Source organism: Morus notabilis, unplaced genomic scaffold (assembly GCF_000414095.1).
Source record: "Morus notabilis unplaced genomic scaffold, ASM41409v2 Scaffold46, whole genome shotgun sequence".
NCBI classification, from domain to species: Eukaryota; Viridiplantae; Streptophyta; class Magnoliopsida; order Rosales; family Moraceae; genus Morus; species Morus notabilis.
This window is the reverse complement of record NW_010365505.1, coordinates 893,587-913,359: the sequence shown is the minus strand read 5'-3', so window position 1 is coordinate 913,359 and position 19,773 is coordinate 893,587. Positions and strand designations below refer to the sequence as shown.

Below are 19,773 nucleotides of genomic sequence, written 5' to 3'. Positions count from 1 at the left end.
AACAACGAGACGACAATCCGTATTCATTCTTGAATGTTTTCGGGTTGTCTAAGAAGAAGAAGAAGAAGACGACGACGACGAGTCAAGGTCAAGAAGAATCTGGGAGTAGAAGTGGATCTTCATCAAGAGGTGGCGGTGTATTCAACGAGTTAATGGCGTACCTGAGTGAAGGCTTAGTTGTAGACAGTAGTGAGGTGTTTGATTTGGTTGAGTGGTGGAGGGCACGAGCATTAACTTGGCCGATCCTAACACGACTGGCAATGGATATTTTTTTAATCTCGGTCTCCACTGTTGCAGCCGAACAAGCATTCAGTACAATCGGCCGAATACTTGAAGAACGGAGAAACGCATTGCAGCAGGATATTGTTGAAGCTTTGGTGTGCATCAAGGATTGGGACCGTTCCGACCAACGCTTACACGATACAATCTCACCGGCAAACCAAGAATGGATCGACGAAGTTAATAGATTAACTTTTAATTTTCAAGATGATTCTTCTACTTGATCTTGATAATTTCTTTATAAATATTTATTTACTTTGTAATTTCTAATTTGTAGTGTTTATTGTAATCTTGTATAGACTTTGTAAGTTCATCAAATTTGTAATTCGTCCCACAATGATTGCACTCTTTTTTCCTTACCAAGTTTTATCCCAATTGGGTTTTTCTTGGTAAGGTTTTTAATAAGGCAATCATGAATTACAAATTTAAAAATCAATGAAGAAGTAATTTTTTTTATATAGTTCGTTCGTGTGTTCAGTGTTCATTTCATATTTTAAATTGTAATATACACATTGTAAATTTGAAATTATACAAATACTTATTTCAACAACATAAAACTATAATATAAAAAAAAAAATCGGGCAGCCGGTTGGGCATCGGGCAGCCCGACCGGGCACGGGCAGGCATCCACTGCCCGAAGCCCGTCCATGGGCAATGTTCGGGTCGGGTAGCCCAAATTTTTGGGCATTTCAGGTTCGGTCATCGGGCAAAAATTCGGACTTTTCGGTGGTCACGGGCGGCCCGTCCAAAGTTTCAGCACTACAATCATATAATGTTTTGGTTAAAACAAATTTGCAACTAGTAGAGATTTCACATACCCTTTTAAAATTTTATCAGCAGGCCATGCCACATTACTTGAAATTGCTTCTTCAATGGTACTCATCTCACTCGTTGGCCTCCACAAGAAAGCGTCCGGTTGTTTTGCTACATCCACCCATAGTCTCACTGCATTCGGTCCAAGAGGTACATGGTGAACAAGGTCTTTCGGGTCACTTGGCATCAAACGCCCTTCAGCAACAACTTCTCCAATTTCAACCCAATCTAATAGCTTACACTTGTTGGCAACTTTGGGTAAATTAGTACTCACACTCTGACAATAATTTAAATGAATAAAATCAACACATTTGAAAGAAAATAATACAAAAAAAAAGAGTATAACCTTCCCAACATCATTCCTCCCCAAGTCTACTAGCATGATGTGCTCTGCGCATTGCTTTTCATCATCTAAAAGCTGCTTTTCCAACATTAGGTCTTCTTTAGATGTCTTGCCTCTTCTAATCGTCCCAGCAAGGGGCCGGTTAGTGATCTTTTTCTATCAGCAAGAATAAGTAACGCATGGCCATATAAGAAAATAAAACTACGCCAATAAAAATAACACCATAAAAAAGCACAAGCATCTTGCAGAAGATGGATGGTCAAAGAATAGTACATCACATCACAGTAGGAGTTACCTTCTTCACACAAGTGAGAATTTCAGGACTTGAAGCAACCAGAATACATCCTCTAAATGCGAAATATGTTTATTTATAGGGTCAGAATGTCTGAACGAACTTTAAATCCACCAAGAAGCTTATTACTCAAGATTGGCAGCAAACCTGCAAATAAGTCATATACAGACTTGGGTTGACAATCCTTAATGCTCTGTACACTTCAAACGGATCTACAAATGTTCTTCTTTCAAACGCTGACTTAAGACAATCTGGAATATATCACCAGCCAATATATGCTCTTTTGCTTTCAAAACAGCCTCCTTGTATTCCTCACTTGTCATGCTTGAAATTTCCAATTTAGAACCAAACAGATGGGTATGCAAATTTATTGAACCTGCAGGCAGCCTCGGGCTGAAATAGACAGTTCAAATTTATACATCCTGACGTAAACCTTAAGAGACTCTTTGTTGAGAAGTATGGAACACTACCACTCCCTACAGCCTAAAAGAAAGAGAAAGCAAAAGTTAAAAAGTATACTTACGTGACTACATCATGCACTCTAGATACTAATGCTTCCAATCGGTTCATTCCATCATTAAAGGCCTCCTCAACAGAAGAATATCGATCTAATTGCACCCAGTGAATGACATATGCTTTCTGCAAAAAAAAAAAAAAAAAAAAAAAGAAGGAACATAAAAGATAAATAATGTTCACAAATATCTCTTTTAATCTTTCCAATCAAAAGATACAATCGATAGCCAAGACATGGGGGATTCTTTTACTTCTCCCTCGTGATAAATTTTACAGCCAAAGATTGGGAAAAAATTAAAGAGAAATTTTGTTTAGTCAAAGTATGTAGAAGCTCTTATCACGATAATCATGTCCGTGTGGATTTGAATCTACGCTTCTGTTTTATGTTTGCTAGAGTGAAGCGATTGCAGAGAGTGAATGTCAGATCCAGCTTGAAATACTTACTACCAGGAAATACGGAAGTTAACTACCACAAAATGATAAAACCTACTCAGCACAAAAAAGCATCAAACACGAGAAAAAAAGAGACGCTCAAAAGGGCATGGTTTGACAGTTTAACTACCTTCTCCACATGATCAAAAACAATCACGTCGTCATAAAGGCCTAGATAAACATCGGGAAGATTTCTGTCATCCAGAGGGGCAGAAGAAAATGGTAGTTTTTTCTTCTCCACATAGCGCACAGTATCATATGAGAAAAAACCAACCCATCCACCTGATAAAAGAGCATATCATTGAACATCAACTAGTCACCTCATAGAAAAATCCTTTATTGCTCCGGGACTGGATCAAACAATAATTTAAAATACTAATCTAACAATATCTTTGTGAGAATTACCAATACCAAACAATATTCAACCTTACATTTTTTCACAAGAAAGAATTGGTACGGAATGCCTCCCGTTTCGCACGTGATGGGCCAAACGGGAGGCCCGTCACGTGCCGCACGTTGGGTCCGCAAAGGGCTCAACGGAAAAAAACTGAATTTTAACCCAAAAATTCCCTATAAATACCCATTAATTCCACCATAAATCCCACACAATAATTCACTCTCATCTTCTCATCTCACTTTCATTCTACCTCTCAACTTGTCTCTTTGATTTTGATTCTAAGCTTTTTTCTCGTTTTCATTCATTTTCTAGCTCTTTCATTTACAAAGTTCAATCAAGTTCTATCAATTTTCAGAAAATGACCCCACCAAATTTCCCTGATTTCACTGCTCTTCCTAAGCTTGGTGAGGAGACATTTTTTTAGGAAAAAATGATGCCTTCCAACCCCACCCCCACTGAACCAGAAAATGCTCCGGTGGATAATACTTCAGTATACAACGAAGAAGCTAGAGAACGCAGCAGAGGAAAAAGACCGCGAACTTTTCCGGCATGGCAGCATTTCACCAAGGAGCCCCGACCAAATCCAAAACCAGGTGAGATGGAAATTCGTGCGGTATGTAAATATTGTAAAAAGCACTTTTCTAATAAAAAAGGTGGGGGTACTGGTCATCTGGATAGACATTAGAAAATATGTCTACCGTTGCACCAAGGTGGGAGTGTGGACTCCCGCTAACAAACACTATCACTCACATCACATGGGTTACAAAATTTTACATACGATGCACAACGTGCGCGTGAGGCACTAGCTAAATTTCTAGCTAGTGCCGAATTGCATCTTTCTTTTGCAGATGATGCCTCCTTCGAAGAATTCATCCAGACGGCCTTTTGCCCACAATTTAAACGGGTAAGTAGAAACACAACTCGTTCTGATTGCATGAAAGTTTTTTATGCAATGAGACAATCTCTTGTTGATAATTTTAGGACTTTTAATGCTATTGTGTCTTGCACTTCTGATATGTGGGAGGGGTGTAATAAAACTGGATATTTATGTGTCACAGCGCACTACGTTGATGACGATTGGATTTTACAAAAAAGAATAATTGGTTTTCGTTTATGTCCATATCCTTATAACGCAACAGCTATTCTCAGTACAATAATGGAAATTTTTGGGTTTTATGGGATAGAAGATACAGTTTTAACAATTACTTTTGATAATGCGTCAGCTAATACAGCTGCAATTAATCTGTTTAAACGTAGTTTGAAACTGGCATTTGAGGGGAAATGTTTCATCAACGGTGTGCATGTCACATAATTAATTTAGTAGTTCAGGCAGGAATTGAACATATCTCTGCTAATCTTACAAATATTAGAGAATCATTATCCTTCATATCTAGTTATAGAGCTCGGCTCCAAGAATTCAAACAATATTGCAGGAACAGCCAGATGCGCCTAAGAAAGTTTCCAACTAATGTGAGACATAGGCGGAATTCAACATATTTAATGTTGAAGGCAGCACTCCCGTATTCACAGCTTATCACGACATACGTAAACAGTAAGCACGATCAAATTTTAATTTTCGATCCTGATTGGCAGATTGCTGAGTATTTTTTTAAATTTTTAGAAGTTTTGTACAATGCTACTGAATTACTTTATGGAGTTTATTATCCTACTGAACATTTAGCTTTACATCAACTATTTAATATTTCAGAAACATTTTCTTATTATAGGGATACACAACTTTTTGGAAATATAGTTAACTTAATGGAAAATAAATTTAAAAGTTATTGGTCAGGTTGTCCTATGTTATATGCATTGGCAACCATTTTAGATCCTAGGTGCGGAGTAGATGGAACTAAATCATTGATGACTGCTACCGCAGAGAATTTAAAAATAGATATGCAACTAAGTATTACTGACGCTAAGAAAATGTTAGAAAAAGTTTTTAATTTGTATGAAGCAAAATATAGCACAGGTAAAAAAGAACAGGGAACTTCGTCGTCAACTATCAGTTCGGGGCCTAAAGGATCGTCATGGAGTTTCTTGAAGAAGAAAGAGAAAACGGCAGCATCGTCCTCAACACAAGCGTCTACGGAACTAGTCAAATATTTTGAAGCAAATTTTGTAATCGATGACGACAAACTAGACATCTTACAGTGGTGGAAGAGCAAGACAGATCATTTTCTAGCACTGTCCATAATAGCTCGTGACATTTTGACAACTCCAGTGTCAACGGTAGCATCAGAGTAAACTTTTAGTGCAAGCAACCGAATTCTTGACGAGAAGAGAAGCAGAATACATCCAGATATCTTGGAGGGACTAATGTGCGTTAAAGACTAGGAAGATGTCAGAAGACGAAAACAACAATACAAAGATGATTCGATGCAAGAATATTTTTCTAACTTAGAAATAACAAAATCTTCTGGAAGCACTTAGGTTTGTAATTTACTATTCCTAGCTACTGCACTCTTTTTTCCTTCACTAAGGTTTTGTCCCGATCTCCCCACGGGTTTTACTTAGCAAGGTTTTTAACAAGGCAGTCATTTATGTGTACTCTTATTACGTCAATTCAATAAAATCACATCTTTTAGGGCATTTGATATTTTTTTTTAATTAAATTTTAAAAAAAAATACAAGGGCTGGGGGCGGCCAGTGAAGGGCCTGGGCCCAGGCCCAGCCCTAGCCCTTATGGACTAGGGCCAAGGGCCAGGACCGGGCTTGAGTTTTTCTTCTCAAGCCTGGCCCAAGCACGGCCCTGCACTGTGCAGGGCCGCGCCTAGCACGGCCTAGGCCCGTGATGGGCCTGGGGTCAAGCGTGCCGTGCCAGCCTAGCACGGCACGTTTGACAACACTAGTACGCACGCGTGAATGACTCATTTCAGACCCAAAATAAATGAGGGGAGGAATGAGCAGGAAAATTGGGCAAATTATTTCGAATGCCGGCTTAATGTAATTTTAATGTGTACATTTATATATTTTTAAATATATAAAATAAACAAGTTAAAATGTGAAATTTTAATATATATATATATATATATTATAGCTATTTCTAAACGCTATGATTTATAAGTGTAGTAACGCTTTTTGAAAAATACTATAATTAACGGCTACGAAAGGCCTACTGTGGTGTAGTACAACTTCAGCCAAAGGAGTAAAAGTTTGCCTAGGCACAACAACATTACTCCTTATGTTGTCCTTTGCCCATTCGCAGGCAAGATTTCTTGCCAATTGGTTCATCCCAGCTGCAAATTAAGTAGATTACAGGCACCCAATAATTTTGTCATCAAATCCGAGCTAATAAACAAAGCAATTAATAAAATCTGCTATTTATTAGGTTAAGTTTATAAAATCTGTTATACAGTATAATTTCTCTGAATATTATTAGAGAAAAGTACATAATTTATCATAATTTTATGAAAACTTATTATTTATACCATTTTAAATAAATCGTTATCATTATGTCTTTTTATTTTCTTTTTATTAATTAAATAACAATTATTTTTTTAAAAGTGAAGTGACATAAATAATATTTTTTTCTTGATATTTTTTTTATTTTCCCATATAATTTTTAGTTCTCGCTCAGTTACAAGCAACGACAAATAATGGTCCCAACAAGAGAAAAGGAAAGCAAGCCTTAGTGTATGTGATAAATATAAAAGCAAAAGAAGAAAGGGCAGCTGAGGAGCGGAGCAAAAGATAAAAGAAAAGGAAAAAAAAAAGGAAAAAGGAAAAAGAAAAAGAGAGAAATAAATCAAACATCTTGTTTGGTTAGCCATTTGAAAGGTAGTGATTTAGTTTGAATTGTAAAATTTAAATTGTGGTCAATTGAATTGCGATTCAATTCAATATTTAGATAAGTAAATAAATTATAATTTAAATTAAGAATAAAATTTAAAATGTGTTTAGATAGGGTGTTAAAATAATATTACTTAACGATACCATGCCAGATGAACAATGTCCAACACCACACAATTCAACATACCATTGTACTTCGATCTCTCGAAGGAAAACAAAATAAAAAAATAAAAAAATAAAAAAAAACAGAAAAAAAAAACAAAAAACACCACATATTTTGCACAATAGTACTATTACAACGTGCCAAACTGCAAGAAGACGAAACATGATCTGAGGGCCATAAACCCTTGTGCCTCTCAAATGCCAAGCGCTGTAAAGCCTCCATCAACACAGATGGCTTGCCCAGTTATGTAAGAAGCTGCTGGTAGGCATAGGAATGCCACCAATGCAGACACTTCATTTGTCTGTGCCACGCGTCCAAGGGGCGTTCGATTAATGCAGGGCCTTATGAAGCTTTCATCATTAAAAAGCTGCAAAATTAAGGGGAGCTACAATTACTAATTTACCTTACATTCAAGACTATTTGTTAAGAATATATATATATATATATATATATATATATATGTATATTGACAATTTTTAAAGGTAAAGAAATTGTGGAGTCTTCTCTCATGTTAATCAAAAGCATATGTATTCTGATCTTTATTATTATAAAGAATATAATAAGAAACTTATATAAATCTGACTAGCAATGCGTATATATCAACTTTTTGAGAAGCGAGAGGAATGAAACGTTACATCTTCAGCGAAAGGTGTATAAGTAGTCCAAGGCACAACAGCATTACTCCTTATGTTGTCCTTTGCCCATTCGCAGGCAAGATTTCTTGCCAATTGGTTCATCCCAGCTGCAAATTAAGTATATTACAGGCACCAAATAATTTTGTCATCAAATCCGAGCTAATAAACAAAGCAATTAATTAATGGATAAATAACGATGCAAATAAATTTACCTTTAGCAACGCCGTGTATGGGTTCGAAACTTAGTGTTCTAACACTAGCTGCGGAGGAGATACAAACGATACTAGCTGCTCCTGAAGCTTTCAAGAGAGGATGACAAAGTTGGCAGAAATTGTAAGCAGATTCAAGGTTTGTTTTTATTAGGAATGAGAAATCTTCAGCTGTGTGCTCTAGGGTTTTTTTTGGTAGGCAGGTGGCCCCCACATTGTTCACCTAGAACCAGAAAATAGAAGTTAAATCAAGGTTTAGTTTAAAACGTTCATCATAAGAACATATACATATAATCTCCTACCACTTTTTTCCTTCTTTCATGCACAAAATTTGAAGCGCATCAGTTTTCCTACAAGTTTTTTATACTAATATTTACAATACAATGACCTAACTTTTGTGTGCGAGGCTTCTATTATATGCTACGGATTAGTGTTGCTGGTAATTAAATTGGAGATCATGTTTAATTAAAAAAAAAAAAAAATGGCGCCTGAGAAATTTTACGAGGATGTTAAGCTTTCCATTGAAGACCAACGAAACTTTGTTAATCAGCTCTTTTCGATCTTCTTCAGATGCTACATCGCAGACAGAACCATATACTCGGAATCCTTTCCTCTTCCACTCAGCTAAGCGCTCATTAATTTCGACTTCATTCCTAGAGCATGTGTATACAGTTGCCCCAAATCCTGCCAATTCCTCCACAATAGCTTGCCTAATAATAAGCACAATAAATAGCTACAGTAAATTACATATGGTGCAAACTATATATAAATGATATTTAAGAAATATGTGGGTATAGTCCACAAATATATATATATATATATATATGTTTTTTTAAAGAAATATGCGATCATCAACATAAATAAGGAGCGAAAATAAGAAGAGAATAGAGACCCGATTCCTTTGGTTCCGCCGGTAACAAGAGCGGTCGTTCCCTCAAGGGACCATCTTTGGTTCGCGATACCAGTAGCCTCAGCCATTCTGTTTTCAGTTCCACAAGAATTGAGTGCTTAAAATAGTGATAAGAGAGAGACCTCAATTTAAGGCTTGTGCTTATATTTTGTTATTTTGAGAACAAACGACTGTATAATATATATTTGAAGGCCACCTAGGCGCGTGAATAGTAGTCGATACAAATACAATAATGGTAAAAGAGATTTTTATGTCTATAATAGCGGCAATGATGAGAGAGAGAAAAAGAAATACCATTTATGAGGTGGTTCCCAATGACTTTATGAGATAGAGAAAAAAATTCAAGAGAAATGCTAGTAACTATCCCCTCCATCACTTTCTTTCACAACCATTTGTTAAAAAGGTGTCGCGGCACATGTTTAATTCAGGTGATGTCTAACTCAGGTGATGTGATGTTTGGTAGATAGATTCGGGTTTCTTAATTTGAATTATAATTTGTGGATTATTATAATATTTTTTCTCATAAAAAATACATAAATCAAAAATAATTCTAATCACATAATTTTAATCATGAACCAAACGCATTCTTAATTTGCAACTCATGTTTAAAATCTCATGTCCTGCTGTCGCTATCACTATTTTCTTTTATATGTTTCTAATAAAGGTCATTTGTTGTAATTTTTCAAATTCAACAAGACAGTCATATGTTTTCTCGAACCTTAGGGGGCGTTTGGTAGATGGATTCGTTCCTTAATTCGAATCATGATTCATGGTTCGTTACAGTATTTTATCTCATAAAAAATACACGTAAATTAAAAATAATTTGAATCACATGGTTTGAATCCTCCAACCAAACGAACCCTTAGTGTGCGCATTTGGATGTAACGACGTCGTTCTCTGCCAACATAGTCATGATATATTCAAGAAGAAGCAAATTTTAGACTAGTACTGGTACAACTCGGCCATCTTCATTTCTTCATGAATAAATAAATCTTAGTCATTTTCTCAGACGATAAAGTCGCATCTTAACATTATTATTAGTTGATACATAGTGGTTCGATAATGTTATGGGAATTTTCAGAAAAACCATAAAAAAAAATGTAAATAATTGTGTAATGACAAAAATAAAAGAATTAAAAAAAATAATAGTAATATTAAGGAGAATGATGGAAATAGCAGATTAGGCTTTAATAAAAACAAATAGCAGTATTTTAAGGAATGGAAGAAAATAGCAGATAATGTACATCACAAATCTCAAAAATCTAGAAATGCCCCTGCCCAATTCTCCCACCAAACTGTCTCCCAATCTCTCTCCTCTCGACCTCTCTTTTCGCCGCACCTCACTCAAACGTCGCTGCCGCCCTTCAATCTCCAACCGGAGAAGCCACTGGTCGCGATGTCTCATCGGCGCTTGAGCCCCAACGGTCTTCTCTTTCGTGAGCCATGGGTTTCGCGAGCGCTGCACTGGCTTAGTGCGCGAGCTTCGACTCACAGAGAGAGAGAGAGACTTGCAGATGCAGAAAGCGAGAGCGTGAGAGAGAGAGCTGCAGATATATATATATATATATATATATATATATATATATATATAGAGAGAGAGAGAGAGAGAGTCTGCGTGTAATTAAAAATAAGGGTAAAATGGGAATAATAAATGAGCTTTTTGAAAAGCTACTATTTGTTAACAAACTTAAAATGTGATTTTATGTTAAAATTTTTTACTCTAATAAAAAAGTTAGATGTAATTATTTGTGAAAGCTTTTTACTGTAGTAAAACTTGAATTCTAAACTCGAATTAGCGAAATGAACGAAGCCTTAGGCTATGTTCATTTCACCGATTTGAGTTTTCAGTTTTAGATTTTTACAGTAAAAAGCTCTCAGAAAATATCACATTAACTTTTTTTATTACAGTAAAAAGCTCTTAAAAAATATAACATCTCAACTCAAATTAAAACCTTAAATCCGTGAAGTGAATGAGGCCTAAATAATTATCATGTTATTTATGAGGTTAAGTTTAAAAATTTGTTATACAGTACAATTTTTTAAAATATTATTAGAAAAAAGTACAGATTTATCGTAATTTTATAAAAATTTGTTATTTATACTTATATAAATAAATAGTTGTCTTTGTGTCTTTTTCTTTTTATTTTATTAATTAAATAATAATTATTTATTTTAAAGTGAGGTGATATAAATAATATTTTTATCGTGGTATTTTTGTTTATTTTCCCATATAATTTTTAGTTCTCGCTCAGTTACAAGCAACGACAAATAATGGTCCCAACAAGAGAAAAGGAAAGCAAGCCTTAGTGTATGTGATAAATATAAAAGCAAAAGAAGAAAGGGCAGCTGAGGAGCGGAGCAAAAGATAAAAGAAAAAGAAAAAGAGAGAATAAATCAAAGGTCTTGTTTAGTTAACCGTTGGAATGGTAGTGATATAGTTTGAATTGTAAAGTTTAAATTGCGGTCAATTGAATTACGATTTAAATTAGTGTTTAGATACGTAAATAAATTATAATTTAAATTGAAAATAAAATTTAAATTATGTTTAGATAGGGTGTTAAAAATCATATTACTTAACGATATCATGCCAGATGAACAATGTCCAACACCACACAATACAACATACCACAGTACTTCCATCTCTTGAAGGAAAAAAAACAAAAAAACAAAAAAAAACAAAACAAAACAGAAAAACGAAAAAAAAAAACAAAAAACACCGCATATTATTGCACAATAGTACTATTACAACGTGCCAAACTATAAGAAGACGAAACATGGTCTAAAAGCATAATTCCTTGTGGCTCATGAATGGTGAGAGAAGAAGCCTCTCAAATGCCAAGCGCTGTAAAACCTCCATCAACACAGATGGCTTGCCCAGTTATGTAAGAAGCTGCTGGTAGGCATAGGAATGCCACCAATGCAGACACTTCATTCGTCTGTGCCACGCGTCCAAGGGGCGTTCGATTAATGCAGGGCCTTATGAAGCTTTCATCACTAAAAAGCTGCAAAATTTAGGAGAGCTACAATTACTAATTTACTTTATATTCAAGACTTGATTGTTAAGAGTATGTTTTTTGTTTTGGTTTTTTACATTTTTTAATGGCAAAGAAATTGTAGAGTCCTCTCACATGTTAAGAATATAATAAGAAACTAATATAAATATGACTAAAAACACGTATATATCAACTTTTTAAAATTTTTTAAATTCCGCTGCGCACTCGATGCCCTTAATTTTCCAACAGTAACGGGACCTATCAGCCGTTAGATCGAAGCTCTCATCGCGATCTACAAATGGCACGGGAACGGTGAAAACTTTTGGTGTCGTAATGAGGCCCACAATTCGTCATATCAAAGCTCTCTTCGCCCTCTACAACCGCCAAGAAACTTGATTGTTAAGAGTATGTTTTTTGTTTTGGTTTTTTACATTTTTTAAAGGCAAAGAAATTGTAGAGTCCTCTCACATGTTAAGAATATAATAAGAAACAAATATAAATATGACTAAAAACACGTATATATCAACTTTTGAAGAAGTCGGAGAAACGAAACGTTACAGTTTCAGCGAAAGGAGTAAAAGTTTGCCAAGGCACGACAGCATTACTCCTTATGTTGTCCTTTGCCCATTCGCAGGCAAGATTTCTTGCCAATTGGTTCATCCCAGCTGCAAATTAAGTAGATTACATGTACCAAAAAATTTTGTCATCAAATCTGAGCTAATAAACAGAGCAATTAATTAATGGATAAACAGCGATGCAAATAAAAATTTACCTTTAGCAACGCCGTGTATGGGTTCGAAACTTAGTGTTCTAACACTAGCAGCGGAGGAGATACAAACGATACTAGCTGCTCCTGAAGCTTTCAAGAGAGGATGACAAAGTTGGCAGAAATTGTAAGCAGATTCAAGGTTTGTTTTTATTAGGAATGAGAAATCTTCAGCTGTGTGCTCTAGGGTTTTCTTTGGTAGGCAGGTAGCCCCCACATTGTTCACCTAGAACCAGAAATTAACAGTTAAATCAAGGTTTAGTTTAAAACGCTCATCATAAGAACATATAGATATAATCTCCTACCACTTTTTTCCTTATTTCATGCACAAAATTTGACGCGCATCAGTTTTTTTACGAGTTTTTTATACTAATATTTACAATACAATGACCTAACTTTTGTGTGCGAGGCTTCTACTATATGCTACGGATTAGTGTTTCTGGTAATTAAATTAGAGATCATGTTTAATAAGAAAAAAAAAAAGGCGCCCGAGAAATTTTACAAGGATGTTAAGCTTTCCATTGAAGACCAATGAAACTTTGTTAATCAGCTCTTTTCGATCTTCTTCAGATGCTACATCGCAGACGGAACCATATACTCGGAATCCTTTCCTCTTCCACTCAGCTAAGCGCTCATTAATTTCGACTTCATTCCTAGAGCATGTGTATACAGTTGCCCCAAATCCTGCCAATTCCTCCACAATAGCTTGCCTAATAATAAGCACAATGGATAGCTACAGTAAATTACATATGGTGCAAACTATATATAAATGATATCTAAGAAATATGTATAGTCCACAGTTTTTTTTTTTTAAAAGAAGTATGGAATTATCAACATAAACAAGGAGCGAAAATAAGAAGAGAATAGAGACCCTATTCCTTTGATTCCGCCGGTAACAAGAGCGGTCATTCCCTCAAGGGACCATCTTTTGTTCCTGCTAGCAGTAGTACTACCTGTCTCAGCCATTTCTGTTTTCACTTCCACAAGAATTATTACATATGCTTCAAGGTGCTTAATATAGTGAGGCTTGTGCTTATATTTTGTGTTATTTTGAGAACAAACAACAGTACTGTATATTTTAGAAGGCCAGCTAAGCGTGTGAATAGTAGTTTGTTTTTTACAATCATAGTAAAGATATTTTATGTCAATAATAGGAGCAATGATGAGAGAGAAAAAGAAATACAATTTATGAGGTGATTCCCATGATTTTATGACAGCCAAAAAAAGAAAATCTAAGAAAAATGCTATCCCTCCATCACTCTCTTTCACACTCATGGGTAAAATCTTATGGAGGAATTATATTGGGTGTATTACGTTATATTGTTAATGTGGTACACCCGTTAAATGAGACTGTACTATTTAGATATTTTGTCTATGTCAATTTTTTACTTTTATTTTTTCATTTCCTAATAGATATTTGTATTAATTATTAAGTCAAAAGCATTTATTATTCTATCTAATTTCTTTATTTTAATGACTTAACTTTAAATTATTATTTTTATTCCTAAAATACAATAATCAAATTTCTCTGAATGTCCCTTGCTATTCCATCGGCTGAGGGAAAAAAAAAAAAACTTTCTATCATTCATCTGCTTTATCTGCACAACAGGGTTATCTTTCAATTCCGCGATTGAAGAGTTAAAGGCAAGATAACAAAGAGCTCAACAATATGGAAATTGAAATAGGTATTAATCTATTCAAAGTTTTGTAAGCAGGTCTTCATTTTTTTATTTATTTTAAATAGTTTTGAGCATTTGGGTAATGATTCTTGTTATATATATATACACACTCACACATTTGTATATTTGTTTTATACCATTGTTATCTTCATATAATTATTAGAAAAAAAGAATCTTGATACATGCATACCATTTAAGCTTTTAATTGCTTGCTTTTTTCTTTATCTTTTTTTTTTTTCCTTCTTGTGCCGTTGAACGGCTTTAAATCTTTTGCTTGTTTTTTTAATGTGCTCAATTTGGAACGAAATGGACAAGCAAGAACGATAGTTCATAAAAGATTGAATTCAAAATGTATATGAGTATATTTAACTCAAAGTAAGGAACATATAAAAAGTAGAAGTATTATAATATATATATATATATATGTATGTTAGCAACTTAAAAAAGAAGAAGAAGAAAGTTCAGCCGATGGAATAGTAAGGGATGTTAAGAGAAATTTGATTATTGTATTTTAGGAATAAAAAAAATAATTTAAAGTTAAGTCATTAAAATAAAAAAAAATTAGGTAAAATAATAAGTGCTTTTGATTCAATAATCAATGTAAATACCTATTAAAAAAGATAAAAATAAAAATAAAAAGTTGATATAAATAAAATATCTAAATGGTATAATCTTATTAAATGAATGTATTACATAAATAAATAACATGACGTAATATACTGTATATTGAATAATTCCTCAATTTTTTGTCCCCCGTCGCTATCACTATTTTCTTTTATATCTTTCTAATAAAGGTCATTTTGCTGTGATTTTAAGCAAATGAAAAGAAAGGGCAGCCGTGGAGTGGAGCGGAAGAAAAAGAAAAGGAAAAAGAGAGAAATAAATCTGTGTCATTTTCTCAAATGATAAGTCACATCTCAATATTGTTATTGGTCGATAGTACATAGTGGCACCATAACAGTATTGTTGGTCCTGCCCCAGTTGTGGGCTAGACCACATAATGGGCCTCTTGGCCCAAATGCTTTAAAAAATAACAAAATGATAGTAAATAGTACATTTTAATTAAGTAAATAATAATTTATTGTGTAAAAATATCATTTATGACGTAAAAATTATTTACGTGATAAAATTGTTTTATTTACATAGAAAAAAAAAATTTATGTAGAAAAGAAAATTTACGTAGAAAAATATCTTTTTACTAGTCATAAATAAAACGTTTAGCGGATTTACTTTAAATAGTTTTAAAATATGTTATTTACTTAAGTTATGGTCTGTTTGTTTCATATACTTAAACTTTAATCATTGATTATGCTACAATATTTTTCTCTCATAAAAAATTTAAATTTAAATTGTAAAATAAAGAATTATTATTTGAATATACTTTTCAAACAGACCCTTAATTTTATAAATCTGTTATTTACTACATCCTTTCTAAAAATCATGGAAAGCTTGTTGAGCAAGCCTTAGTGCACTTGATCATTATTAAGCAAAAGAAAAGAAAGGGCAGCCGTGGAGTGGAGCAAAAGAAAAAGAGAGAGATAAAGAGAAAGAAGGGCGGGTATGGTTTTGAGCTGTTGCTTTGGTTAATTCACTTTGTTAGTATTTTATTTCGGATACCATTTTTACACGTAAAGAGGTAAAAGCTTTTATTCCGCAATTGTTATTACGGATAGTTTTTCCCAACAATTATCTAAATTAATACTTTATAATATGAGAAGATAGGAGACCTATCAATAGGTCGCTCTCGTTAGATTCATCTTCTTATTTGTGTTTGTGATAGACAAGAGAACAAAGCATACAAGATTCCTGAATGTCTTAAGAATTAAGATTATTCTCGCTGCAGGTGCCCCCTAAATTTTTTAGAACTAATTTGGCTTTCGAACTTTACAAACTTTTATTTTATCTTTTTATTAAAAACATACGGAAAAAAAAAGGAGACATGCTACATCACATGGTGTATTTGTAAAACTTCTGTTAAAAATAAACGGAAAAATGTCTGATTAGTCAATATGACCACACTTAACCACCTCTTTTTTGACTAATTTTAACAAAAATCATAACAAATGAGGTTAAGTGGACTAGTTCTCATTTCTGAGAGCTAACTGGTAGTTTTCAAAACTTAAATGACAAACTGAGAATAATCTTAAAAAATTCTAACACATAAAATAAAATTACTTAGGATGTCATACCAGACGAAAAATGTCCAATACTACATAATACAACATAGCATATTACCTTCCAACTCTGAAAGAATAATAATAATAAAAAATACAATTTAGCATATTATTGCATAACATATTATTACGACGAGCCAAACTATAAGCAGACGAAACATGATCTTTATACTACTCTCGTACAGCACCATAGATGGCGTTTTGTGCCATTATCCCTTGTGCATCATCCATAATGAGAGAACGATCAGTTTACTGTAAAGCCTCCATCAACACAAATGGCTTGCCCAGTTATGTAAGAAGCTGCTGGTAGACACAGGAAAGCCACCAATGAAGACACTTCATTTGGCTCTGCCGCGCGTCCAGAGGGCGTTCGACTCATAACCGCCTTTATATAGCTTTCATTACTAAGAAACTACAAAATTTAGGAGAGCAACAATTTCAAATTTACCTTACATGCATGCAAGACTTGTTTGTTAAGAATATGTTTTTTATTTTATTTTTTTTCAATTTTTAAAGTTAAAGAAATTGTGGAGTCTTCTGACATGTTACTCAAAAGGATCTGATTCATAATTGGTTTTTTTATTTTTTTTATTTTAAGAATATTATAAGAAACTGATATAAACATAACTAGCAATACGTATATATCAATTTTTTGAGAAGTAAGAGGAATGATACATTACAGGTTCAGCTAGAGGTGTTCTAGTAGTCCCGGGCAGAACACAATTACTTCTTATATTGTCTCTTGCCCATTCGCAGGCAAGATTTTTGGCCAATTGGTTCATCGCAGCTGCAAATAAGTAGATTATGTATATGTACCAATTAAAAATTTTGTCATCAAATTTGAGCTAGTAAACCGAGCGGCTTATGATAAAGGATATATGTATATATATAGCTATGCAAAATAAATTTACCTTTAGTAACAGCATATGTGGTTCCAGCATCAATTGCTATTACACCAGCAATGGAGGAGATAAAAACGATACTAGCTGCTCCCGAAGCTTTCAGAAGAGGATGACAAAGTTGGCACAAATGGTAAGCAGATTCAAGGTTTGTTCTCATTAGGAACGAGAAATCTTCACCTGTGTGGCCTATGGTTGAACTTGGTTTGGTTGTCCCCACATTGTTTATCTAGAACAAGAAATAGAAGTAAAATAAAGTTTTAGTTTAAAACGTTCTTCATAAAAACATCTAGATAATCTCCAGCCTGCCACTTTTTTTTTTTCTTTTTTTCTTTTGGAACTGTATCTACACTATACTAATATTTACTACGGATTTGTGTTGCCTGGTAATTAAATTAGAGATCATGTTTAATGAAAAAACGGTTTAAGAAACTTTACAAGGATGTTGAGCTTTCCATTGAAGAGCAATGAGACTTTGTTAACCAGCTCTTTTCGATCTCCTTCAAATGCAACATCGCAGACAAAACCATATACTTGGAATCCTTTCCTCTTCCACTCAACTAAGCGCTCATTAAGTTCGACTTCATTTCTAGAGCATGTGTATACAGTTGCCCCAAATCCTGCCAATTCCTCTACAATAGCTTGCCTAATAATAAGCCCAATAAATAGCTACAGTTAATTACATATGGTGCAAACTATATGTAAATGATATCTGAGAAATATGTGAGTATAGTGTATATTTTTTTTTTTTTTTTTTTTTTTTTTTTTTTTTTTTTTTTTCAAGAAGTAAGTATGCGATCATCAACATAAATAAGGAGCAAAAATAAAAAGAGAATAAAGACCCTATTCCTTTGGTTCCGCCGGTAACAAGAGCGGTCTTTCCCTCAAGGGACCATCTTTGGTTCCTGCTACCAGTAGTCATACCTGCCTCGGCCATTCTGTTTTCACTTCTACAAGAATTATTTATTATGGTTCAAGGTGCATAATATAGTGATAAGAGAGAGATCTTAATTTAAGGCTTGTGCTTATGTTGTGTTATTTTTTAGAACAAACAACAATACTATATATGTTAGTAGGCCAGCTAGGCGTGTGAATAGTAATCGATACTGTTGGGGTATTTTCCACCCGCGATGAAGGATCATGCCACGTGTCCATGACTGCTACTTAAACAAGGATCCAGAGAGATACCCTGCTCCCGGTAAAGACCAAATAACAACGATATGGATCGACGCCCATATTGATCGACCTAAGGTGTGGACCTCGATCGCAATTAAGTCTGAGGTCGCCAGAAATTTCGACGCGCTAAGATCAAAATAGACTGAGATCGAGGGAAAGATAAGAATGACTCGTGTCGACGGAAAGGAATGTCCCATCCCGTGCCATCCTTTTTATAATGACTGAAAAAATTTTAAAATTAAATAATGTAAATTTATTTATTTAAGTTAAAAGACTTTTTACAGTAATATATTAGTGGATTATCATTAACAGTAATTTAAATAAATAAAGCGTATAAAAACACACATATATATATATGTTTATAAGTTGTTGTATATCTGTAACACGTATATATATATACACATATACACATTTATTTAGATGATTACATTTGTACATAAAAATATGCATACTTATTTACATATATACAGAGACTTATTCATGTAACCACTTCTTTTTCTTTTCGGCCGTCGTTTCTTCTGAGTTGTAAATAAGAAGGAAAAAAATATTATTAAATTGTAACAATTGTTAATAAACGTGTTCATACTTATTAAAATATTTAATATAACATATACTACAAAATTTTACCTGAGTTGTTTTCTTTTTTTCGATGAACTTGCGAAAGAGGTAGATTCATGAGGGATTGAAACAGACTGAATTGGCTTTGAAACTGATGATGTTTGTTTTGAAGACGCAGTTGTTATAGGTGGTAAATACAACTGAGGTTGCTCGTCGTTAAAAGTCTTCGAAATAACTTTATCAATAAGAGCTCCCCGAGTCCGAAACTGTATGACAAATATTTTTGATATTCCTCTTATTTCTTCTAAAATAGGAGGAATCATGTAGCGATCAGTGTATCCCTCATCATAAGTAAGTGTGGAGCAAGCTTTATTAATAAGTGACTGCACAGTTTTACCGAACATTACAACGTCTGTTCTTCCAGTGTTATCTTCAATCTGTATATTTATTTTGTACCTGTATAAGAAAAGTAAATTATATTTATTGTGTTTATTAGTAGGAAATTAAAGCGCCTATTTTTTATAATAGAATTTATTACCAAGTAAGTGGCATTGTAGATAGATATCCATCGGTGTCACACCACCATGATGTCCCAGATTCTTGTACTTGTCTATAACACTTTGTGCAGGCATAGTAAAACCATCCTTGATGTGTATATAAGTCAGTTATAGTTGCTCTAACTGTATATTTTGTTTCCTGTTATGTAGAAAAGGGAATAATTTAATTTAATATATATACATATTATATTTA

At 33.9% G+C, this 19,773-nt stretch overlaps 2 protein-coding genes and 1 pseudogene across 2 annotated transcripts; all 3 read right to left on the bottom strand.

The window, feature by feature from the left end:
* Positions 1-1,009: 1,009 nt before the first annotated feature.
* On the bottom strand, positions 1,010-6,303 carry LOC21408014 (annotated as a pseudogene).
* Positions 6,304-7,016: 713 nt separating this feature from the next.
* On the bottom strand, positions 7,017-13,595 carry LOC21408012 (tropinone reductase homolog At2g29360). Its single transcript, XM_010108246.2, has 6 exons — positions 13,409-13,595; positions 13,040-13,247; positions 12,544-12,763; positions 12,330-12,436; positions 11,630-11,780; positions 7,017-7,240 (listed from the first exon to the last, which is right to left on the bottom strand). The coding sequence occupies exons 1-6, from the start codon at positions 13,501-13,503 to the stop codon at positions 7,218-7,220; spliced, it is 804 nt and encodes a 267-aa protein (XP_010106548.1). The 5' UTR covers positions 13,504-13,595; the 3' UTR covers positions 7,017-7,217.
* A 2,581-nt stretch (positions 13,596-16,176) lies between these two features.
* On the bottom strand, positions 16,177-18,354 carry LOC21408011 (tropinone reductase homolog At2g30670). Its single transcript, XM_010108245.2, has 5 exons — positions 18,132-18,354; positions 17,728-17,935; positions 17,302-17,518; positions 17,071-17,177; positions 16,177-16,802 (listed from the first exon to the last, which is right to left on the bottom strand). The coding sequence occupies exons 1-5, from the start codon at positions 18,224-18,226 to the stop codon at positions 16,635-16,637; spliced, it is 795 nt and encodes a 264-aa protein (XP_010106547.1). The 5' UTR covers positions 18,227-18,354; the 3' UTR covers positions 16,177-16,634.
* Between the last annotated feature and the right edge of the window lie 1,419 nt (positions 18,355-19,773).